The 24,154-nt window shown below is 32.7% G+C and overlaps 6 protein-coding genes across 8 annotated transcripts; 3 read left to right on the top strand and 3 right to left on the bottom strand.

Annotated features, from left to right (window-relative positions):
- Positions 482 to 3,704, bottom strand: LOC109342168 (putative pentatricopeptide repeat-containing protein At5g09950). Its single transcript, XM_019580219.1, has one exon. It carries the CDS (start codon positions 3,682 to 3,684, stop codon positions 514 to 516), a length of 3,171 nt encoding a protein of 1,056 aa, XP_019435764.1. The 5' UTR covers positions 3,685 to 3,704; the 3' UTR covers positions 482 to 513.
- LOC109342174 lies at positions 4,085 to 4,711 on the top strand. The gene is made up of 4 exons (XM_019580227.1): positions 4,085 to 4,102; positions 4,143 to 4,315; positions 4,394 to 4,463; positions 4,541 to 4,711. Exons 2-4 carry the CDS (start codon positions 4,171 to 4,173, stop codon positions 4,683 to 4,685), a joined length of 360 nt encoding a protein of 119 aa, XP_019435772.1. The 5' UTR covers positions 4,085 to 4,102; positions 4,143 to 4,170; the 3' UTR covers positions 4,686 to 4,711.
- Positions 6,270 to 7,112, top strand: LOC109342173. Its single transcript, XM_019580226.1, has one exon. The coding sequence runs from the start codon at positions 6,356 to 6,358 to the stop codon at positions 6,953 to 6,955; it is 600 nt and encodes a 199-aa protein (XP_019435771.1). The 5' UTR covers positions 6,270 to 6,355; the 3' UTR covers positions 6,956 to 7,112.
- On the bottom strand, positions 8,676 to 10,517 carry LOC109342171 (nudix hydrolase 2-like). 2 transcript variants are annotated; one of them, XM_019580223.1, is made up of 8 exons: positions 10,304 to 10,517; positions 10,110 to 10,175; positions 9,870 to 10,007; positions 9,627 to 9,689; positions 9,498 to 9,548; positions 9,191 to 9,225; positions 8,997 to 9,105; positions 8,676 to 8,909 (listed from the first exon to the last, which is right to left on the bottom strand). In XM_019580223.1, exons 1-8 carry the CDS (start codon positions 10,448 to 10,450, stop codon positions 8,694 to 8,696), a joined length of 825 nt encoding a protein of 274 aa, XP_019435768.1. In that variant the 5' UTR covers positions 10,451 to 10,517; the 3' UTR covers positions 8,676 to 8,693. The 2 variants fall into 2 exon arrangements, with proteins under 2 accessions (XP_019435768.1, XP_019435767.1); XM_019580222.1 differs by having other exon boundaries at positions 9,627 to 9,704; positions 10,304 to 10,511.
- Positions 12,726 to 18,922, top strand: LOC109342169 (uncharacterized protein sll1770). Of its 2 annotated transcripts, XM_019580221.1 has the most exons (18): positions 12,726 to 12,824; positions 13,145 to 13,696; positions 13,812 to 13,955; positions 14,066 to 14,191; positions 14,346 to 14,433; positions 14,655 to 14,748; positions 14,892 to 14,985; positions 15,085 to 15,139; positions 15,298 to 15,389; positions 15,558 to 15,728; positions 15,994 to 16,050; positions 16,155 to 16,238; positions 16,626 to 16,710; positions 17,233 to 17,294; positions 17,375 to 17,449; positions 17,768 to 17,872; positions 18,209 to 18,350; positions 18,681 to 18,922. In XM_019580221.1, exons 2-18 carry the CDS (start codon positions 13,157 to 13,159, stop codon positions 18,752 to 18,754), a joined length of 2,088 nt encoding a protein of 695 aa, XP_019435766.1. In that variant the 5' UTR covers positions 12,726 to 12,824; positions 13,145 to 13,156; the 3' UTR covers positions 18,755 to 18,922. The 2 variants fall into 2 exon arrangements, with proteins under 2 accessions (XP_019435766.1, XP_019435765.1); XM_019580220.1 differs by lacking the exon at positions 12,726 to 12,824 and having other exon boundaries at positions 13,100 to 13,696.
- Positions 20,620 to 22,076, bottom strand: LOC109342172 (transmembrane emp24 domain-containing protein p24beta2-like). Its single transcript, XM_019580224.1, has 5 exons — positions 22,042 to 22,076; positions 21,776 to 21,973; positions 21,515 to 21,701; positions 21,318 to 21,425; positions 20,620 to 20,912 (listed from the first exon to the last, which is right to left on the bottom strand). Exons 2-5 carry the CDS (start codon positions 21,971 to 21,973, stop codon positions 20,779 to 20,781), a joined length of 627 nt encoding a protein of 208 aa, XP_019435769.1. The 5' UTR covers positions 22,042 to 22,076; the 3' UTR covers positions 20,620 to 20,778.

Here is a 24,154-nt window from a genome sequence, read left to right as displayed (position 1 = left end):
TTTATAATGTATATTTCTAGAAATTGATGATATAATTATCAAAATATCTATATTTTAAAAAGAGTGTAATATCTAGGGTGTATATTATCAGTATACAAATTTATATGTAATTAGTAAATTATCTATTATTTATTTGTATTTTTTTTTTGAAAAGTCGATGATAATTAAAAATAAATAATGGATGATTGAGAAAAAAGCAAGCGATTATTTACCATTATTTAGTTCTATAAATAATGTTTATTTAAATTTGATATTTTTTTTAATAATAAATGAAATTACTTTTTGTTTCTTATAAATGATATTTTAACTATTGGATGTTCACGGAACATAACTGGATTTATTTATATAAGTTGGTGAATATAAAGAACATATCCACCAGCTGCTAACTTGACATGGAGTCAACTTCTTTATGCAAAATCGAAGCTGATCCTTTCTTCTATGAATACCTCTAAGCAAATTAACTTCACATTAGATAATATTTCCATATTGTAACACCAATTAAAACCGCATCAGTCACCAATAATCCCCACAAGAACATAGGCCACCATCAAAATGGTGAAATCTATTTGAATCTCGTAAAACTATGCATCGATTAACGATCTTTGATATGTATTTGAAAGCAGTGTGACAGTCACCACAAACCCGAAGGTTCTTCATTATCCTAATTGGTAGTTCGGATTTGCGGGTGAGAACAAAAGCAACAGCTAGTTTTTCACTATGATAGCTCAGCACCTCTTCTTTGTTTTCAGGATCAAGATCATATAATACATATTTGGTTTCAGGCACATATCCAGCATCCCTCATTTTGTTCATCAGCTCTTTCAATTTTTCATAGATTATTTCTTTTTCTGGATGTGTTTGATCTCCAGCTACAAACACATGGACTCCATCCTTCATGTTTACCCAACTACGCCCAGCTTCCTTCTTCACTGCAGCCTTCCTCATTGCCGACCTCGCCTCTGCCATATCTTCCCACTTCCCACCCGCAGCGTGCATGTTAGAAAGAAGTACATAGTTCACAGCATTCTGTGGCTCTAACTCGATGAGCATCATGGCTGCCCTTCGCCCCAGTTCTGTGTTACGGCCATTAGCGCGGCAACAAGCTCCTAGAACAGTTCTCCACATGAGGATGTTGGGATCCATTGGCATTGTTTTGATAAAGTCCTCTATCTTACTAACGTCACCTGCCCTACCAAGTAGGTCTACCATACAAGAGAAGTGCTCTATTCTAGGAGCTAGTCCATATACTTCATCCATCGATTTGAAATGCTGAAATCCTTCATCAAGTAACCCTACATGACTACAAGCCGATAGGACTCCGACAAATGTGACATGATCGGGCGATTGGCCATGCTGTTTCATCTGTGTGAAAAGCTTTAAAGCTTTTTGTCCATGTCCATGTCGTGCATAACCTGATATCATTGAATTCCAAGAGTAGATATTCCTCACAGGCATTAATTCAAAGAATCTTGAAGCATAATCTATCTTTCCGCATTTTGCATACATGTCAACTAGTGCACTACCAACAACAACATCAGATTCTAAACAAGCTCGTATAGCACACGCATGAACTTCCATACCACGCTCTAATGTTGCAACTGAAGCACAGGCACTAAGAACAGTGGCAAGAGTGAAACCATCCAATCTTTGGCCTCCTCGCATCATATGCCACACCAAATCCATGGCCTTGTGCAGGACTCCATTGTGTATATATCCAGAAATCATGCAATTCCAACTGACTTCATCTCTTCGCTCAGCCATTCTGGAAAAGATAATCTCACAGTCCTCCATCTGTTCACACTTTCCATAGAAAGCTAGAAGCGCATTCTCTATGGCATTGTCATCAGCAGCAGAGTATTTTAAGATTAAAGCATGAATTTGGCGGCCTAACTCAAGAGATGAAAGAGAAGAAACTGCTGTGAAGATGTTTATAAATGTCACTCTATTAAGCCTCCAACCAGTTTGCATCATCTCCATGAAGTATTTTATAGCTTGTGAAACTGATGCCTCTGAAGTTGCTAGTGCACCAATAAAACAATTCCAAGAAACTTGATCGTACTCTGGCATCAGAAAGAAAACCTTCCGACATTCATTAATATAATTAGTTTCAGCATATAATGTAAGAAGAGCATTTGAAACTGAAACATCCAAATCAAGACCCCATTTGATCCCTTCACTATGGATCTGTCGCCCTAACATGATCCAACCCAAGCTTGCACATGAACTCAAAGTACTAATTACTGAGAAATTTGAGGGAACCATTCCATTTCTCCTCATTGTACAGAAACAGGAAACTGCTTCCTCAAATCTCTCATTGTGGTCAAGGCCAGAAATCATGGAGTTCCACGAGACAATATCTTTACAAGGCATGAGCCGAAATATTGACCAAGCATTATCAATGTCACCACATTTTGCATACATATTTACAAGTGCATTTCCAATTAGAATCTTAGTATCAACCAATGCACTGCGAATAAGGTAAGCATGAACCTCCTGACCCTTTCTCTTTCCTTCCTTTAAATTCGAAAATTCTGTAAAAGCACTTAAAAGAACCACATAAGATTCTGCATTCATATGAACTAAATCTTTCATTTCCTTGAATATGTTAGCTGCTTCTTCACCCTGGTGCTGCCTTACCAATCCCACCATTAACCCATTCATAGTCACTGCATTTCGATCATACATCTGCTCAAATATCATTTTAGCACAATCTGTTAAACCATACCTTGCAAAAACACTGACCAATGCACTGCCAACATACAAATCATGTAAGAATCCAGATTTCTGAATCCTGGTCAGCATCTGCTCAAGCAAAACCAATCCACAGTCAACCAGTGAGTTTGCTGCAGTTACTAGGCTGCAGAACGTATACTCACTAGGCGTGAAGGTAAACTCTGTAGCTTCCCTTTGCATTCTTGAAAAGAGATCAAAAGCAGAAATTGCATCTCCGTTATGACAATAAACCGAAATGATAGAATTCCACGATACAGAATTTTTAATTTCTATTTCATCAAAAACACGACGTGCATCATCAATGGAACCCGAGCAACTCGAGTACATGGACATGAGCACATTAGATACCACCGCATCTGAAGCATATGGAGATTTGGAAATTAAGCCATGAATCTGCATGCCAAGTTTAAGACTAATTGAAGCGCGCTCTTGGCATGCTCGAAGAGCACTACCAATAGCGTAGTGGGTTGGAAAGAGGCCAGCACAAATCAGACCTTTGAATAAATTACATGCCTCATCCGGCATGCCATTTTGTGTATAACCTGAAATTAAACAAGCCCATGAAACATGATTCTTTTGTGGCATTTTATCAAACAGGTTATGTGCAGAAACCAAATTTGGAATTCTGATATAAATGTTGATAAGAGTGTTGCACAAGAAAACATCATTGATAAAGCCAGTTTTGTAGATGAGTAAATGAAGTTGATGGGCATCTTTGATTGAAGAAGAATATTTGAATGTATGTGCAAGTAAGTCATGGTATTCAAAAGTGGAAGGAACATAAGGTGAGGGTTTGAAGTGGTGGTTAGTATAGTTATAGTTATTATAGTTATAATGCAAATGATGTGAGAAAGGTTTGAAGAGAAATGTAAAAGTAGTAAGAGCACGTGTTGAAGTGTATAAGTATGAGGAGACACCAAAACATAACATGCTTTTCTGAACTCTATACATCAATCACCACACCAATATAATTATGCATCTTTCACTAACAACATGCAACTATAATGTACATTATAAATGCCACATAACTCTAACTAAAATGTAAACAACAGAAAATAATACATACACTCATATTTACTACTCTTCCCAATTTAAAAAGATAATAAAATTTTAGAAACTCAGTAAGAAAATAATATTTTGTATAAGAAATCAATCAATAATTTTACAATCTATAAGATGCAATTTTTAAATATTGTTATGCATTGTTATTAGTTTAATTTAATAGAAATTTGTTCATCTTTTTTATTTTTGACGAAAAGAGAATAGATTTTAGTTGAAAAAGGTAATGTTAAAAGAAAGAGTGAGAAGTGAGTGAGAGATATTGTCCACATAATATCTAAAGCAATATGTGAATGTGATAGACTAGAGAAGGGTAAGGGTAAGGGTAAGGGTATACTCATTCATTGATTGATAGCACACAAAGCAGGTTCAACAAAAATGGCTACAAAAGTGACTCTATCTTCTCCCTTTCTCTTCAAAACATCATTTCTTCCAAACTCACTTTCACCTTTAAACATCATCCTACCCTCTTCCAAGACTAATGTTCCTCCTCCTCCTCCTCTCAAAATTCATGCTAAATTGGGTAACATCCAATCATTAACCCTCCCATATTTTCATTAGTACTAATAATATGTATTGCTATTCTTGTCTATTCTATTAGGTGGTGCAGATGAAGACATCAAGAAAGGAAGCAAGAAGAAATTCATAACCAAAGATGAAGAGCCACAACAGTAATAATTATTTAGTTTAATAGTTTACAAGAACACAAGGGCTTAAATTAAATATAATGGTAATTGTGGTGATGCAGGTATTGGCAGACAGCAGGAGAAAGGGAAGGAGAGAATCCAATGAAGACTCCTCTTCCTTACATTATCATATTTGGTATGTCTACTCCTTTTGTAATCTTGGCCATTGCTTTTGCTAATGGTTGGATTAAGGTACCTATTAGATGACTTTCAACTTTCAACACCATACACTCCTTCATGGAGACAGAACAACACCTATTTCACCTCTTATATGTATTTAACTTTATTTATGCCTTCTAATATGTTATTGTCACTGGTATTTGTGGTGCCAAGTCTGGTGAATGCTTACTGAACTCACTTTCATCTAAGACTAAGTTAAAAACACTTGATGCTGGTCATGGAGGATATTCCAAATCCGACAACTTTCCAAGTGTTTATGGGATTTAATCATGCAGATATATGATTAAACATGAAGCTAAGTGAGACTAATTTACAGAAACAAAGGGAAAGATGTCCAAATGCTAATTACTCTACCCATACATTAAAGGGCATAACAAAATAAGAAAATGCAAGTTGTTTCAATACATATATGATATATATATATCATTAGATTCTATCACACATTGCTTACATTATACATTTTAGATGTTAAATTGAGTCACAGCTCACTCTAACGAGAGCAGTAACTGCTAATGTGTGAAAAAAATATGTCACATTATACTAACATCCCCTAAAGTTTGATTTTATTATTCTTTGAGCAAAATGAGGCAAATGGAAGGAAAATCCATTGGTCAACTTTGCTTCTCACTTTTGTGTTGGCTGATTTATTTTTGAATTATTCCTTCGATTAATATAATGAAAGGGAACAGCAAAAAAATGATATCATTTTATACTTATCTATGGCTTTTTATGTGTCTGGCATAGTGTAAGGACAATATAGTGATCAAACATGTGATGAAATGGCTTCAGCATTGGCCAGGTTTGAAGCAATAATCAGTACATATATTCTCCTTAAGCCTACAAATCTCAGAATAACAACATAACAGAGTCAAACTATCAACTGAATTGAATTGATGGTCATGTTACATGGTTAATTGGGTTATTATACAGTAAATAAATGGTAACAAATTTGAATATGGAATTGACAAAATCATGTACATTTACTGAAAAGTGAAACATGAAAAAAAAAATACGTGCAAGTCCAATATATTATAGATTTATATGCATGTTCTGAAGAAACATCATAAGCTGCTGATGGGTAGTTTGAAACATTTGATGCCGGGATGATTCCATGTTATCCTTACACTTGTCATGAATCACAGATTCTACATGCCAACTATTCTTCATGAACCTTCAAAACATTTTAGAATTAAAATAAGTGTTATCGGACACTAACTTTGAATTATAGAATTATAGCATGGTCCCCTACAAAATTAGCTTTTTGAATTGAAATCGATGATGAATGGTAAAACATTCCCTAATTAATGTATCCCAGCAGCACGACAATGGTAGTAGAATTTGGTTTGTTAGGTTCCTTTTTCTAAGAATAAAGCAATGAACTCAAACTTCGAAAACAAAAGCAACACATTAGTTAATTAATTACAGTGTTTAGCGTGACCATTTTCATAATGGGTTGTAAAAATTCAATCTCTCTACGCAACTAACATTTGCAAATGGTTGACAAGGGCCATCTAATATGGCATGTGGTGAGCCCAGGTGTCAGCACATGGCATCTCTAATTCCAAGCTCTTAAATGGTTTTGGGTGAGTTTACCGAGGATAGTTGCTTGGTACAATTGTTAAGGAATGAGCTCATAGTCTATAAAGTTCACTTCAAATTCCTCTACTAATGTCATCATTTCATTATATTTATCCATCATGGAAACCAAAGATGCTGCTAATCAAATGCTTTCTTGTTTTTGCTTCTTTTTATTCAAGAATAATAATACACTTCTTTCATGGATGCCTCTTGTTTCTCTCTTTCTGCTTTTTTCCAGTTACCTACTCCTACTGCTGCTGAAATTTGGGGTTTTATCTATCCTCTACACATTTCTAGTACTGCTTTTCTCTACTATTGTTCTTGTTCTCTATAGTACAGTCTCAAAGCAAAAAGCAGTATATGTTGATAACTTAGTACAAGAAGAAAAAGAACCACAGGGAGAAGTTCATAATAGCGAATGCCAAGAGAAAGATCAGTTGGGGACTTCTGAGGACTCTCAAGTGGGTTGGTCATTCCAACATGACAACTCAGATGGCTCAATTTCTGATGAGGAAAGTCTCATAGAAATTGAACTTCCAACTGGACAGTGCGGTTTGCAACAGAAGAAGAGAGAATTATCATCACCTGAGGCTCTTTTCAGCCAAAAGAGTATAATAAAGGGGTTCCTAGCAGAATTTAATGAGGAAGAAAACTTAATAGAGATTGACATATCCATGGGTTCCATCAAATATTCAAGGTTTGAAATAAAAGCAGCATAACTAAATTGTTTAGCAGTACTCTACTTACTGTTTTAAATGTTCAATAACTGTTAGTAATTACCAACTTTTTTCATCCACCTTTGGTTGGATTTGGAATGTAATACCTACTATAATAAGCTAATGTTTTGTTATAAAAGTGTCTGTGCAGTACTGTGAATCTTCTGTTAATTCATCCCAAACCTTGGATACCCCTTAAAGTGCTTGTATTACTTATGACTTCTCTTTTTGACTTCTTCATCATCCTCATTAAAGCAACAATAGTTGAAGTTGAAAAAGGTTATACTGGTCAATTGTTGGAATCGTATTAGCTAGGTCTTGTTCAATGATTATAGAATAAATAAAACAGTTGCAGAAAACTTGTTCACAAGAGTAGTGTAAGAGGAATATTTATATTTATTTTTTTATTTTTATGATGAACATTTTTTATTTATTTATATTCAACCTTCACTCTATGCATTCTAGATTGTATTATTATATTGTAGGTTACGTGAACATAACAAACCTTAAAGCAGGGAGAGTAGGGTTTGGAGCATAAGACAACGATGGTTCCCTTCATACGATATATATATATATATATATATATATCAGTTCTTCAAATCGGTCAACCCTTGAGTTCTGCTAATGCTGAAGCACCAAACTTCAGCACCTACCTCCATCAACCTTATCTCAATCATGTCCAAGCAAGGTTTTAAAGCCTTTGTAGATTTGATAGGAGCTTACATTATAATGTCGTTTAATTATGTAGATGTAAATGTTTGATTGTTGTTGTAGATTTTTTATCATTACTGTTAATTTTCAGTTGTTAGACATGGTCATGATGCATATGATAGTATAGAGATAGATAAGTGTATGGAAAAACAATTCGCATATTCTTATATTATATATAATTGAATATGTTATATCAGTTTTCTGTTTTATTTGTATTGTTAATACAATAGTTAATTTTGTCATGCATTTAAATTATTAAAAATGCATGAGATTATTCTTTCTACCATGTTGATATATAGCAATATCTATTTTTTCCTACAAAATTTACAGTTTTGAAAAGTACCTTAACGATAACATAAATCTAAGAAAAGTTAGTGTTGTAAGTGTGACCTAGAAGGGTTATTTTTACCTAATTTAACCATTTATCTTGGGTCCATAGAGCCTTTATCAATTGAGTATTATAAGAGCTAACTTTTTACTATGAAGAAACGAGCAAAAGAAAGTAAACAACACTTAAGAAATAACCAAGCAGCACAAGTACCATGAACATGAAGGAAACAGTTAAAATTTAGGCATAACTGTTATAGAGTATTATGGGCAGGCTCCTCTCTCCATTAATGGAGAGGAAAGTACAATTTTTCTGTTTAATTTTTAGGGTAAGTTTGTTTTATCATGATAAACATAAGAATACAAGTATAATAACATATCACATTTTCTTTGTTTATACTATATATGGACAGGGATGGATAACCAAAAAATAAAAGGGACAGGGTTATAAGACAGTGAATATTTTAAGCCCAAAAATAGTTTCAGGTTGTGTAGCCAACCCAACTCACTCTCTCCTCCTCTTCACGTTAGGCAAGGCCCAACAAAGCACAGTTAATTAATAATTAGTAGCATATTATATCCACATAGAATAAATACATTATAAAGTTTCAGGTGCAGCTGGAAGTAAATAAATAGTAACAGAGGCTAACAAGTAAAGCTGCTTATAAGTATCAGTAACTTATTCCAAGTAGCCAAGTACATCTCAATTACCTTGCTCCTCTTTGGAAGCTGATAAGTGCCAATCATCATCATTGTTGTAGTAAAGATAGGTCCTTTTGCCACTAGATGTAGTAGTAAGCACCCTACAAAAACCACTGTATTCGCCATCCAACTTTGATAGGCATATTTTCGCAATGTAGTCAAAGAGCTGATTCTTTTGCATAAAATCTTGGCGTGCATATTCTTCAATTGGCATCCACTACATTAACAAGTTATGAAGCCTTTCCTGAATTGGAAAGAGACTTATATGAAGGATGAAAGGTACCTACAATGTTATAACACATACCTGAGTTGCCAGAATTTCTGAATCCTGACTCTGAATGTCAAAGGAATGAGGTTGCAGCATGCACACAAAGAACAAATCTGATTTCTCAAAGAAAGACTTATGACTTTGCCTGATACCAAAAACAACATCAACTGAAGACCGTAGACAGTATTGAGACCGCATACTAGTTGATTAAGTTAGTGTCTAACTCTTACCTGAATGCTAAAATTTCAACAAATTCTGTCTCTACCTATAAAAAGAATAACAATGAATTAGACTTTGAAAAGATAAACTATGAAGTAGGAGTGACTTACTTCTGTAACAAAATGAAAAATTTAACTTAAAAAAGTGGTTGAATACTTGTATATAGAGTTGTTTTGAAAAATAACTCAACAGTATATAAAGAGAAAAATTAGTGAAGTGTAATTTATGACTAAGTTTGCCATCTGGGATAATTTTGACATGTCTTGAGTGAAATGTAATTTAGTCTAAACAATATACATTTATTATGTGCACACTTACCCCTGTCTCTTCTTTGACTTCTCTGATTGCTGCAGCACAAATATCCTCACCCTAAAAGTGGAATTCAAATATATAAAGGAAATATAAAAAATATGTTTAATAATGTGATCAATAATTATTTTAGTATACTTCATTAACAACTCCTGTAGGCATCTTCCACACCCCTGTGCCCTTGAATTTGCCATCTTTTTCCTGAACCACAAGCAACTATCAAATGAAACAAGACAATGTTATCACTATAATATATTAAGGAACCTGAATGATCAATGCATGAAACCCAACACCAAATGATGAAGGCATGTACTCCAGTTTGATTAACATATGATTACGATAACAAAAAGCAGTGAAAAGTGGAAAAGTAAGAAAGATTACCTCCCTTTTGGTGTTGGTAACAAAAGCACCAACACCTACGCGGTGTGAAGCATTTGCAGGAAGGTGATCAGGAATATCAGGAATCCAATATACAAGCATCAAGTAATGTGGCTCAGCATGGTGGTACCTAAATCCAGCCTATGAAGGAGCACAACAATCATGCCAAAATGCCTTCTTATGATTCATTTTACCATAACTTTCTAAGCTATATATGTTTTATGAAATAAAATATATGTCTACCTTCACTGCAGAATCAACAAGATTTGAATGTTGTATATGCAACTTGATCCAAACACCTTTCTTTCCCTGAAAAAGAACACAGTTTGAATACAGACAAATGGTGAGTGGGTCCAATTATGAAATAGTCCTTCTAGTTCTATTATAAGGCATCTTAATTGATTATTAAATTGGTTATGTAATGTAATGTGATGTACCTGTTGGGTCCAATTAGAGAGAGAGGCTTTCAATGAAGAGGCAAAGATGAGAGGATGAATGGGATGAGGATCATCAATGTTGACAGTAACACCTCCATGTTTATCCTCTTCTGCACTAAGCAACTCAATACTTCCATCTTCTTCCATTTTGATTCAATAAACTTGTAATGCTAAAGGTAGAGGAACAAAATTAGTATAGTCCTCCTTGAAGAATATGTCAGAAATACCTTCCTTTCAAATGTAACAATTGTCACAGAAAAGACAACAAAATACTTATAAGATGTGAATGAAGATACTTTAGTTGAATAATTATAAGATGTAAATGAGAATACTCTAGTTGAATAATTATAAGATGTGTATGGGGATACTTTAATTGAATAATTCTAAGATGTAAATGAGAATACTTTAGTTGAATAGTTATAAGATGTGAATGGGGTAGCTTGCAACTCTTTTTTAATGGCCTACTTTCTAAAATATAAGTCTAAACTCAATATGGTGGATATGACATCAAATGAAATGGTTAATAAAAAAAAAAGAGAAAAAGATTTATATAGTCATTGTATCATCTACCATTGATGTCATGTCAATGTGTTTCCTTATATCATTCATTTAGTTTTATGTATTTTGATTTTAATCACATCAAATTAAGTAGTTTTAATTTTAGTGAGCAACTTCAGTGATATAATATAGCTGATATGGATTCATGCCCAAAGTCTTTCTTATTTATGAATACAAAACTATTGTGATCTTTCCCAGAAAATAAAAGAAAAGTGAACGGCCATGAGAAAGAAATGTCAATTATAATTGAAGTTCATTATATTTAATTCAAGTTAAGCCAGAACCATACATTCTAGAACTAATATTTATCGGTCATTAATGTTATGGTTTTCAATAGTCGTTAATCTTTTTTATTACTATGCTCTTCCTTAATTAATTACAAATTTTCAAACAAAAATCAAATTATTATTAATTTAAAAAGTATAAATCAACAACACATTGGCAATAATCTCATCCGGTTATAATAATATATGTCAAATAATAGTTTCAACCATTTTATTTTATTGTGAGTGAAAATTGTTTGATTAATAAAGATTTGATTTCTAACTATTAATATTGTGAGTTTAAATTGTTAATAAGCAATTTGTTAGAAAAAGTAAGAGTTTTGAGACATGCTATGACCCAGATGACAACACATAAGTTTTTATGTAGAAATAAATAAATAAACAACACAAAACTCTTACCATGTTATGATGTTAATGATCTTTGACATCTTTTTGTAGTATTTTTATTGAACTCGTGTGAATCTGATGTCCTTAGAAACATACCGCCTAACATAGCTCTATTCGACTTGGTGTTTTGTATTTAGTACAAGTACAATAATATAAGTAAAATCTATATACAGTTAGTATAAAGATTTATGCACATGCATTTTATCATTAATTATTTAGTTAGATTACTTTTTAAAAATTAATCATAATTAAATATCAATAATAGATAATACAATAATAATATATAAAACTAGTACTGTTAGAGCCTATATCTTTTTCTCATACTACAACCTCTTCTTTTCTTAATTATTTTAATTGAATTTGACTTGAATGTCTGAGTCACCGCTGGCCACGATCACAAAAGTGCCCACATTTCTCTGCCACAATATATATAAATATGAAACTTAATGGAATCATAACAGATGATTTTAGTATTTTATTTGACTTTTTCCAATTTTCCATCAAAATGGGACTTATCTCTTTCATATAAAAATATAAAAAAGAGTTTTATTTTTTATTAAAAATGACAAATTAATCATTTTAAAATATGTTACTATGAGTTATGTCTTTATTAATATAGTCATTTATTGATATAATTTACTCATAGTATCATATATCTTATCGATTAAATTTACTTATTTTGATCTTCCAATATAAACCTACCGCTTCAACGTTAAAATATTACCAAAAATCAAATTAAATAAAATAAGAATGATATTTAGTTTTTTTTGCTCTAATAATATTTAGTTCACAATTTTTCAATATTTATTTGTAACATTTAATATTATAGTAAATTTTGTTAGAAGGCAATTTAGAGTGTGCTTGAGATGAATTAATAATTAGATAATGTATGTTATTTTGAAGGGAGGAAATTATTGTGATATAGAGTAAGTGGTAACGGTGGAGTATTGGGAGAGAAGTGATGATGCAGATTTGAAGAGTCCAAACAAAGCAGAACTGTTATGAGTTATGAGTATCACACACAATCACACAACACAACACAACACAACACTAGTTCAAATTGAATTCAACAAAAACACATTTCACTCACACCTCTATATCATAAAAACTAATCCATATGAGATATGATAAAAAGTAATAAGAATAATATTTAATTGAATAGGTTAGAATGATGTGTAGTATTGTGGGTGGTCCAGTCCCTGCCACGAATACAGGAAGCAAAGTTGAACCATAAAACAAACCTCGGATCACACATTCATTCTGTGAACAACTAAACTACTCTTCTTCATCAGGTACCTTCCTTCATTCTTCATTTTTATTTTTATTATTATTATTATTATTATTATTATTATTATTATTATTATTATTATTATTATTATTATTATTATTATTATTATTATTATTATTATTATTATTATTATTATTATTATTATTATTATTATTCTCCTCTTTCCTATTTCTTATTATCAATTCTACAATTAACTACACTTATTCTTTCATAATCTCTTTATGCTTCAATCATCTCTATTCTGTTCATTCATTTTCTCACCGGATTTTACAAGTTACAGCTAATTTGACATACCCAATTTTGTCTTCTTCTTCTTCATCTTAGACAGCAGCAATAATGGCTTCACATAGTTGTTATTGTCACCATATAAAGTTGCCTGATCAAAGAAGAACACTAGACAATCTCACTTTTTCAGGTTCAATTTCACCAACTATATGCTCAAAGAATAAAAGAACTACACCACTCAATGATCCAATTCCTAGGTTCATAGTCCAAATGCGACGGACAGAATCGCCTGCTTCAATCAATGGTAGAGATGTCAAAATGGTACCAACAAATGATATAGTCAAAAAGAAGGCAATGTCAGCCAATACTGTTCAGAACCAAGCTGTTACTAATGGAGCAAGTATGGTAAGAAGAGATCCTACGTTAGCCTTGACAAACACACTGAAGTCTGGAACTGCTAAAGATGAACTTCCACCATTGGAGGACCTTAAAGTTTTGCCTTCTGATGAAGGTTTCAGTTGGGCCAATGAAAATTACAATTCCTGGCAGAGGTCCATTGATGTTTGGTCTTTTGTTCTTTCTTTACGTATTCGGGTTCTGTTGGACAATGAAAAGTGGGCATATTTGGGAGGCTTCACAGAAGAAAAGCAGGTAGGTTGTAAACAGAAACTTTGTGCCAAAATATTATCTTCCATGGTCACTATTGAAACTTCAAGTTTGTGTTTGTGCTTTGCTGCTCTCATTTCTTTTTAAACACTTTATTCAGAAAAGCAGAAGGCGAAAAACGGCGTCATGGTTAAGGGAGTGTGTGTTACAGCTTGGTCCAACTTTCATTAAACTTGGACAGTTATCTTCAACAAGGTCGGATCTATTTCCACAGGAATTTGTTGATGAGCTTGCAAAGCTGCAGGTAATTTTATATGTTGTTGTTTTCACATTTTCTGGCTCATCACTGTTGAGATTATTTACCATAGAGCATACAGTGTTAGTCTAAGTTATTCTTCATATAACATTCTTCAGGACAAGGTCCCTGCCTTCTCTCCAACGAAAGCAAGAGGCTTCATTGAGAGTGAATTGGGAGCTCCTGTTGACATATTGTTTAAGGAGTTTGAAGATCAGCCAATTGCGGCTGCTAGTCTTGGTCAGGTGTTTAAGTCTTTCCCTATGCAGTCCACGATATTCTATGAGTTGAAACTTTACATATTCTCTTTCACTTCCATTGGTAAAGACTTAATGTATTGCTATTGATCAGTCATGCTCTTCATGGAGTAACATCATTTTTGTGGGTGTGTTTTTGTAGGTTCATCGCGCTATTCTGCATAATGGAGAAAAGGTAGTTGTCAAAGTTCAAAGGCCTGGTCTGAAGAAGCTCTTTGACATTGACTTGCGTAAGTTATGCTCATTTTATTTGCGCCATTAGCAACAACTTGATATCTTTATAAAGTAGGTGTTGGTAAGTACCAATGTATTGGTTGGCAAACTGTTTTATTTCTAGAATCTCAAATCTAAACAAGGGTATTTATGTATAACAGCATAGAGTTTTAACATTAGTAGTTATAATGAGTTATTTCGTTTGTTACTCTAGCAACTTTGCTTGTTCTATCCACAGGAAACCTAAAGTTGATTGCAGAGTATTTTCAGAAAAGTGAATCTCTTGGTGGTCCAACTAGAGATTGGATTGGTATATATGAAGAATGTGCGACGTAAGTGATAAACATGGAGGCATATCCTTAAGATTTCAAGAAGTGTACAACTAAGTATTTTTGGAGCATTTCACATTCACTTCATTGCATTATTTTCTATCAGCTCCTATAATTTATATTATGTTGCACATGCTACTTTGCAGCATTTTGTATCAAGAAATTGATTATATAAATGAAGGGAAGAATGCTGACAGGTTCCGCCGAGATTTTAGAAACATAAAGTGGGTTCGCGTACCTGTATGTTTCTTGTTGCAACACTACAGCCTATTTAATGTAACCTGTATAAATCATTGTCTACTGAATTTCTTTATTTTTTATCACATTTTTCCTTTGTAGCTGGTATATTGGGATTATACTGCAACGAAGGTGTTGACCTTGGAGTATGCACCAGGTTTGTATCATGACTAGCATATATGCCTTGCTTGTCCTTTTTCTTTGCAAGTGAAAGCTAAAAGTTTTCTTTCTTCAAAATAATACTATGTTGTATGACAATATGCCAGTGAACCTATTCTCCTAACTGCTCCTACTTTGATTTTGTTTCCGAGACAGGTATCAAAATAAATCAGTTGGATTCATTAACTTCACGTGGTTATGATCAATTTAAGATCTCATCGCGTGCTATTGAAGCATACTTGATTCAGGTGCGCGTCCTTGTTTCTCCCAAAGTCAATCTAATTGAACACCTACATTCCTATATTTAAAATTAAAAAGAAAAAAGAATAAAGTCTCGCGCTGTCGCTTGATGATAGGTGTTGCTAAAAATATTTTGAGTAAATGAATTATCAGTTTTATTCTTTCTTGTTTTCCAGATATTGAGAACGGGTTTCTTTCATGCTGATCCTCATCCTGGAAATCTTGCCGTTGATGTGGATGAAACACTTATATATTATGACTTTGGCATGATGGGGGAGATCAAATCTTTTACCCGGGAGAGACTGATGGAACTTTTCTATGCTGTTTATGAAAAGGATGCCAAAAAGGTCTTAATTTCTGCTACATCTGAACCACATTTTTTTACTGGCAAGAAATTACAATCTAACAAGGCTTAAATATGTTTTTAGTTCCCACAAATATAGGCAATTTTGATTTTAATAATCAGTACAGTTAATTAAAATTGTAAATTTCTAACCACATAGCCAGTAACTTTCTTCAGAAAAAAAGATTTTGAAGTTGCTCAGAACTTAAGCTGAATAACTTCAGGGCCCCTTTATTACTTGTTTATATTCACAAGAAACAATGACGCAGGTTATACAAAGCCTTATAGACCTTGGAGCACTCCAACCTACTGGGGACCTTTCATCAGTAAGAATGTTAACCACCTCAACTCTAACTTATGAATATGGTCAGTTAACAATTCAAATGATAGAAGTCATTTCTTGACATTATAAATGACACAATGCTTGCAGGTAAGGAGATCAGTGAAGTTTTTCTTGGATAATCTGCTAAACCAGACACCAGATCAGCAGCAGACTTTTTCTGCAATTGGGGAGGTATGTGAACATTTTATTATGGCATAAATATGTTTTTGATCCTTACATTTATTGGTCACACTGATTTTAGTCCCTTTTTTAAGTATTGTCCCTCCATTTTGAATCGGTGTTGATTTTCATCCTCATTGTTGACTTAGATGGAAAATAAGAAAAAACACGGACTGAAATCAGTGCGACCTATAAATGTTGGGAACAAAAACATATTTAAGCCTTTTGTTACATTGGATCAATGAAGTCTTAGTTGCCTTCTTCCATATTTTGGGTCATTGGTTCATTTTGACAAAGAATAAGCTGGAGAAGGAAAATCATCCTTTTCCTTAGTTATTCCAAACTATCTAGATAATCTATATTAGTCTACAATTTGTTATTGGGGACTTTTTCTGGCAGGATTTATTTGCAATAGCACAAGACCAGCCATTCCGTTTTCCATCCACATTCACCTTTGTTCTCAGGGCTTTTTCAACTCTTGAAGGTTTGAACCTTGCATTTACTCCTCCATAGTCATTTATAATGCCTTAATTATGTATTATTAACTTCACATATAATATGCATTATTCAATGGCAGATTTATTCTTTAGACTACTTTGTGAATCAACAAGAGGATGAGAATGTGATATCTTTTAAACAGCATTTTTATTTGGCTTATATTTTTAGCCTCTGCATGTATAGATAATTCTGATTTTAGTCCTCTATTTTTTTAGTTTTTTATTTCTTAATGCAATTAAACGTTTTGGCTTTAGTTCTCGTCGATGATGTGTCAACGTCATTTTGGCCATGTCATCAATTAGCATGACATGTGTCACATGTTGGTGATAGCCACATCATCACAGGACGAAAACTAAATTTTTGTAATATATTAAGACCAAAGCCCAGAAAAACAAATTATAGGCACTAAAACAAAAAAAAATAGTATATTTTCAGACACCAAAACATTTTAAAGCCTTTTTATTTCTTTGATTAGAAATTCTTTTAACTCTTTTTTGTCTTCTGGCAGGCATTGGTTATACACTCAATCCAGATTTCTCCTTTGCAAAGATTGCTGCACCCTATGCACAGGTTCAGAGATTTCCTATGAAAAATTATTGTTTCTCATACTGCATTAGAATACAGTGCTCATATTCTTTACTACTTCACAGGAACTTTTAGATGTTAGACAAAAGCGGCGCCCTGGGCAGCAACTTGTGGATGAGATAAGGAGGCAAGCAGATGATGTACCACTTCTTACTTGGAACTCTCATTTCAGATTTTTTGTCAGCATGGTGTTTCTATATAATGGAAAATCTCGTTATATGCATTTATTTATGGCAGTGTGCATGAAGTATTGACACTTGCACATCACTTTCTTTACATCATGTTTACGCTTAGCTTGTTTGGAAAATAAAAGATGGAGAATATTATTTTGTCTCTGCTTATTACCTAAATAGAAAGTGGTGGTAAGAATGATTTAAGGAAATTGATGTGCAAATCTTACTCCTTCCTCTTTTGCGTCCACTTAAATAGATCACTCTTGTGGAATGTTTTATTTTTAGGCGAGAACGTATACAATGTCAATGCCATACAGAGTTCAAAGAATAGAAGAGTTCACAAAGCAACTTGAGGAAGGGGATCTGAAACTCCGAGTCCGGGTGCTCGAGGTTAGTTAAAAAAAGTGATTAAAAGATCAAATTGGTCCTCAGTTCGACACCATCACTCAATTCTGCCCTGCATTTACAAAAGTGTCAATTTGGTCTATGACAACAAAAACATGAAGTTCTCACAAGGACTTGTTATTTGTGTGCAAAGTTTGGGACCAAATTGATGACAATGTCAATCTCAAGGATAAATTAATGTTTAGCTCACTCAGACTATATACATCAAATGATATTTGGTATAGTATAGCATTTTCCTAGTGAGATAGACTATTTCTATTCAGGAAGTAGTTGTTCTGAAACTTTTTGAATCTTATTTGAAACTGTTACTTGAATTGCTAGTCTGAAAGAGCTGCTAGGAAAGCAACTATTCTACAAATGGCTACAATTTATACCGTTTTAGGAGGAACCCTGCTAAATCTTGGCGTCACTTTCAGCAGCCAAGGCAACGTAGCTATTGCAAATGGATCATTCATTGGTGCAGGTAACTTTTATTTACAGTATAATATGCATTCTCAATATATTTTTTTGAATGGTGTTGTATCCTGACTGAAACCAAACTAACCCGGGCTTATGACCGCCCTTTGAATTACACACTCACCCTTCATGGGGCTCGAACTGGTGATCTGGTGGTCATTATTCACCTCAGATCTACCAGCTCAGCTGCTAGCCTGGGTTAGCTTTTCTCAATATATTGTTCAATCATGTACAAGTTTATGTGCTTCTGATCCCACCTAGTAGAATTAATGTTTGATTGTTGTATGTTCAAGTTTATGTCCTTGTTGCTGATTTGCTTCACCTTGTCATTATGCAGGTGCCTTTATTGTACTTATTTTGAGGTCCATGCAAAGGGTAAAGAAGCTTGATAAGTTTGAGAAAATGATGTAGTTGGGTGCCATACTATTTACCAACAATTTCAATTTTTCAACTGTATGCAAAGTTGTCTTGTAACATTCAACTTTTTTTTATACATACATAGCAATATATACAAGTTTTAGAAGGCAGTGTCTTCAATTGTCCAAACTCAATCTCAATAAAGCCACCTATTCATTATTTGGTTTGGGGTCCAACTAAACTTCACCTTGTTCAAATGGAAAGTGTTGGGGGAAAAAGTATCTTACAGCTTCAACTTGGAAAATTTTAAACTAAAAGTCAAAAGCATGGTTACAAAAGTCATGATTAGCTAGTTGAGCATATTTTAATTCATAGACTGTAACACTTCAAACATTACCGAAGTTTTATTCACAAAATATATTGGTTAGTTAAAGCCATGGTCACCATTGTTCAACTAACAGATTTGTCATGTAAACACAAGAAGTAGCATAAAATAACAAGTGAAGCTTCTCTCCTGAGCTCACTGTATATTAAAGTCTAATGTGTATGAACTTATTAGACCAAATCTTGATATAATTTCATTCATCATATTCAATTATATAACTTATAATAAATAATTTGAAATAAGAATGTAAATCTTCTATATCTACTATTTTATATTATTCTCTTTGTGGCTAATGAAAAACAAATATTTCATTATATTTTTTGTAACTTTTTGATGAAACTTAATTTATTTTCTAATATCTGTTTCTCATTGGTAACAAAAAATGATATATAATAGAGAGAGTATACAATATTTCTATTTTAAAAATAGATATTACCATATATATTTAGAAAGAGCTAACAATTTTTTAAGATGTTTAGATGGATCAATATGAAGAATGATTTTTTATTAGTAGTAAAAACTTTGATAGGTAATTTTTGTCTGCCAGCTAACTTGATTCTCTGTGAACATGGATGGCTAAAGGGAAACGGTTTTTAAATATAAGTACCTTTCTCTAGGTACAATGTGGTCTCTTATTTTAACAAATTGTTTTTTACATTTAACTTTTGGTTTTAGTAAAGACTAAAATGAAAAGTGTCATATTTTTGAGGAAGAAAAAACATAGTTGATATAATATTCAATGATTCCTTGCAAGAAATGAAAAAAGAAAGAGGGGCAGCTGTAGTGGGACAGGACAAGTGACCGTTATAAAGTTGAACGTTAAGCACTTGTGGACAGAATCTGATACCTCACAATCTGGTATATATATATACATAGTACATTTCTCCTGTCACAAATAAGCATACTAAAAAGTGATTATTACAAGCAAGAGAAATCAAGAAGAAGAGATGGGTATGATGGTGGTGATATCTCTGCCTCTGATTATTTTGAGCTTAATGATTGGTTTAGGATGCTACTTATTTGGAAGAGCAAGAGGAAGGAAAGATGTTCAAACAAATCCTCAAGTTTATGGTATGCCAACTCCACCACCTGGTGCTGGTGCTGCTTCTACTTCTCCTCCTCCACACTATTTCAAGCCAGACAATGCTACTGCCAATGTTTGAATTCAACAACTTTTTCATTTTACTATCAAAATTCATTTGTTTATTACTCTCTTTACAGCTTTACCTATGATTTATCAAATACTATGTAACCCTTTATTATATCACTCTCGGGACAACCCATGTAATATAGGATGGGTCATAAATATATTTATTAATTTCATCATAAATATTTCTGATACCATACTACACTTCTAATTGCATTTTTTTAACATTATAATCATAATGGTTCACATCCAATTCCTAAAACTTTCTATGACCACAAAGTCACAAACACAACAACTTATTCAGAATAAGTAAGATCACAAAAATCACATCAGGAAATGGGTATTTAAAAGTTTGCATAAATGCAAAACCAGTTTTCTGATGAGAACAACCACATGCAAGATCTGGTCTGAAAATATTCTTAATAAACAAGTAAATAGTAATACAAAATAGGTTTCCACAAGTAATATAAATTATCCCTGAACCTTTAAAATAAAATTCTAATTCTGAAACAAGTTACAAGGTCTTTCTCAGAAATAACAACATTTCTAAACTCTAGATATTCCTAACTTTTTTGCAAACAATCGCTGAAGAAGGTAGACTTGGAGTGCACTTGCTCCAATTAGTGCTGCTGATTCAAAGATTGCCTTGTGCACTGTTCTTTTGCTCATTGCTTCATTCGCTGCCATTCAACCAAATGAGAGAACACCATTATTATATTGCACTGCCACTCAACAAGACTTAATAGTTATACCAACAATTTGTCTTAACAACTAATATGACTTCATACCCCTACATTCATCTACCATGATGTTCAACAGGCCAAACATATATGACCTCATGATACTAGGACCTGACGAGCACATCTGCTATCCCACGATTTGTGCCACTCCATGTGTCATTGACTTGTGATTGGTCAGAAGTACATGACACAAACTGTGGGACAGCAGATATGTATATCATGATGAGACCTATAACTATTGTTGTATTTTTTCTTTTCAATCCATCATTGTATTATTGGGTTGATAAGATAGAGGAATTTAGAGATAAAGAGAAAGAAAAGAAAGGGTTAAATAAAAGAATATACCTATTACTTGGCGATCTACCTGGGCATCCATCCAATGCAGTTCAAAATGAATGTTGTCAACAGCTTCCTCAAACTTCTTCAACTCTTCCATCAAAGGGGTGAAATGCTCTGCAGACAATTAAGTCAAAAAAGTTTCCATCATGATGAGTGGTGTTTGATGAAATTGATAGAAGAGGGTGAGAGTGAGAAACATTTACCAGTTTTTGCATGTTGGTCATGATGAGGGAAGTGACCAGCATGTACATCAAAATCTATGGTTTCATGAAAAGGAGAACCATTGGTGAAGCAGAATTTATGAACACCGGATTGTTGAGCCTCAAACTCAAATTTATGACTGATCTTGTCACGAATATCATGAATTTGATCACCAGAGGGAGCCTTTACCTGAAATTCATACATTGTTGTGTTATGAGATTGTAAGATATGTATAAAATGATGAAATAAAGAAAGAAGCATACCACAAGATCAACACCTTCATTGCCATAGTGCCAAGGAGAATCAGTTTTGATAACAACAAATGAAAGATGAACAGTGTCACCCGCATATTTAACATCATATGAGAAACACTCTTCTTTGTTTATCACAAATCTGATTCCTTCTGACTCTTTCATTAACAATCCAAACATTACCACCATCACAACTCTCCATAATCCCATCTATAAACCCAAAACTATTCATTAATAATTCATATCAAATTTCAAAACAACAAAAATAAAAATCATACCTTTCTTCTTCTCTCGTCAATGTGTGCGTCAAAGACAAAAAAACAAAACAGAACAGAACAGAACAGACGAGGAAGTAATAAGAGTGTCCTTTCTTCACTCATTGGACTGTGCAACTCATCCATCCAATCAAAACTATACACGTGTCTATATCTTACATCACAAACCAAAATCACCATTCCATTTTGACTTTTGACTTTATTCAATACATTTAATATTTTCTTAAAACTCTCTAGTCTTTTAGGAAATAGATAATATGATATTTTCAAAGAATATAATTACATTCCATTTTCACTTCATATAAAAAAATGTCTCATTAGGAAATTTCGCAACCATTTCTCAACAACTTCATTACCTATCCTTTCATGCATTACGAGAGGTTGAATGGAAAAAATAATAGAGGAAACTCGTAATAATTCAATCCCTGGTTTCATATTAAAATCACTTTTTTAATAAAGCTACTTTATAAAAAACCATTTTAAGAATGTTTTTTTAGAAAAGTGATTTTTTACTTTTAAAAAAATAGTTTTTTACAATATTTTACAAACATTCAATATTTAATATTCTACACGTGGGATTTTTAATATGTATAAAACACACACTAAAGTGGTCGCGAAAGCTTGTTCAGTGAGATAATTATAAAATATATAATAATTATGGCACCAATCTCACATACCCCAATTGAAAAAACAAACTAAAAACCATTTCTTTGGTGTTCACATGCAGATTGAAAGTTACAATGATTATAAGAAAATGAGAGTTAAAAGTGTAAATTGAGATAGTGAATGGATTCTTTTAGTGAAAATCTACAACACATTTTACTAACCGTGTCACCACCATTCACCCTCTAGCACCCTTTTTTTAACATACTAACAAACACATTCTACATACATTTATTAGCATAAACACTTTCCACTTGTAATATGTATATAGAGTGTAAAAAATCAAATACAATTATTATATCATTTATTTGAATTATTTCTTTTGAAGAGTTACCGATAATAAATGATATAATGATAATATAATAAAACTTATGCATTATAAATGTATATATTTTTATCTTTTTTTCCTATCATTAATAAACTATTCTTAAATTTATAAGATTTACACTAAATTTTGTTGGTGTATAAATTGCATATTTTTAATGTGACTACCAATACCCTTAAAATGTTGAAGATAGTGATGCGACCTATTAAAATATTGAAGAGTTTTTGTTAACCCTCTGCACGTTATTATTGGATCGGAGACTACCACCTTCTTTGAAATTTTGACTATTCCTTTTCATTATGCTCTATTCATTTTTACTTAATACTATATTAAAACACACAATTTTTTATCTATTTAATAGTTATTTACTACATGAATCTACATTCTACAGTGATGGTATTTACATTTTCATCCATGAATTCTTTGAATCTAACTTAAGTGTCTGTTGAAAATGTATATAATCATATCCACGCACGACACAGATGGAAAACACGTTTTCTTTTCCATTTGAGGTGACCCCAGTGCAAAATAAAGATTGTCACTCAATTTGTAACCAAAAAATGATTTATCAAAGAATATAAATACCAATTCTTCTATATATCAACATTCTCTATACACTTTAACATAAAACTTTATTTTTCAAGTACCATCCAAAAATATCCAAAATCGTTAATTATCCTATTTAATTTCCAACAACCTCCAAAGCTGACAATTTTTCACAGTCAACAAAATAACTCAGGTTTGATCACTCCTATTATATAAAACCAATGCAAAATTATACTTCTTCAATCCATTATACTTTGAGTTTTGTTATACACTCTTAATACATTTTTGAAATGATAAATAAACATACGATGAAAAACTAAATATATTTAGTCAACTTACTTTATATGGAAAAAGTATAACAAAATAAAAACAATACACCACATTTACACGTAGACGGGAGATAGTCATTCATCTTAAATAAATAATGGAAATAACAACTAAATGATTTATAAGGATGTATAACAATGAATGAAAGGATTTTAAATAATACAGATGAATGAAGTCAAATCACATACTTTTTCTATAAAAACGGTAAAAATAATAAATCAAGGCCTTATTTATATATATATATATATATATATA

Source organism: Lupinus angustifolius, chromosome LG02, assembly GCF_001865875.1.
Source record: "Lupinus angustifolius cultivar Tanjil chromosome LG02, LupAngTanjil_v1.0, whole genome shotgun sequence".
Classification (NCBI taxonomy): domain Eukaryota; kingdom Viridiplantae; phylum Streptophyta; class Magnoliopsida; order Fabales; family Fabaceae; genus Lupinus; species Lupinus angustifolius.
The sequence above is the reverse complement of the archived record's forward strand: the minus strand, read 5'-3'. Positions and strand labels throughout refer to the sequence as shown.

What these genes read in the sequence shown, in the direction of transcription:
- LOC109342168 (XM_019580219.1), bottom strand. Translation starts at nt 3,684, where the DNA reads ATGTATAGAGTTCAGAAAAGCATGTTATGTTTTGGTGTCTCCTCATAC.
- LOC109342174 (XM_019580227.1), top strand. Translation starts at nt 4,171, where the DNA reads ATGGCTACAAAAGTGACTCTATCTTCTCCCTTTCTCTTCAAAACATCA. An exon ending in CAAAATTCATGCTAAATTGG is followed by an intron (nt 4,316 to 4,393) that starts GTAACATCCAAT and finishes CTATTCTATTAG; the next exon opens with GTGGTGCAGATGAAGACATC. An exon ending in AAAGATGAAGAGCCACAACA is followed by an intron (nt 4,464 to 4,540) that starts GTAATAATTATT and finishes GTGGTGATGCAG; the next exon opens with GTATTGGCAGACAGCAGGAG.
- LOC109342173 (XM_019580226.1), top strand. Translation starts at nt 6,356, where the DNA reads ATGGAAACCAAAGATGCTGCTAATCAAATGCTTTCTTGTTTTTGCTTC.
- LOC109342171 (XM_019580222.1), bottom strand. Translation starts at nt 10,450, where the DNA reads ATGGAAGAAGATGGAAGTATTGAGTTGCTTAGTGCAGAAGAGGATAAA. An exon ending in TCTCTAATTGGACCCAACAG is followed by an intron (nt 10,176 to 10,303) that starts GTACATCACATT and finishes GTTCTTTTTCAG; the next exon opens with GGAAAGAAAGGTGTTTGGAT. An exon ending in AAGTCAAAGAAGAGACAGGG is followed by an intron (nt 9,226 to 9,497) that starts GTAAGTGTGCAC and finishes TTCTTTTTATAG; the next exon opens with GTAGAGACAGAATTTGTTGA.
- LOC109342169 (XM_019580221.1), top strand. Translation starts at nt 13,157, where the DNA reads ATGGCTTCACATAGTTGTTATTGTCACCATATAAAGTTGCCTGATCAA. An exon ending in ATATATGAAGAATGTGCGAC is followed by an intron (nt 14,749 to 14,891) that starts GTAAGTGATAAA and finishes GCTACTTTGCAG; the next exon opens with CATTTTGTATCAAGAAATTG. An exon ending in GGCTTTTTCAACTCTTGAAG is followed by an intron (nt 16,711 to 17,232) that starts GTTTGAACCTTG and finishes GTCTTCTGGCAG; the next exon opens with GCATTGGTTATACACTCAAT.
- LOC109342172 (XM_019580224.1), bottom strand. Translation starts at nt 21,973, where the DNA reads ATGGGATTATGGAGAGTTGTGATGGTGGTAATGTTTGGATTGTTAATG. An exon ending in TGACCAACATGCAAAAACTG is followed by an intron (nt 21,426 to 21,514) that starts GTAAATGTTTCT and finishes AATTGTCTGCAG; the next exon opens with AGCATTTCACCCCTTTGATG. An exon ending in GGTAGATCGCCAAGTAATAG is followed by an intron (nt 20,913 to 21,317) that starts GTATATTCTTTT and finishes GTTGAATGGCAG; the next exon opens with CGAATGAAGCAATGAGCAAA.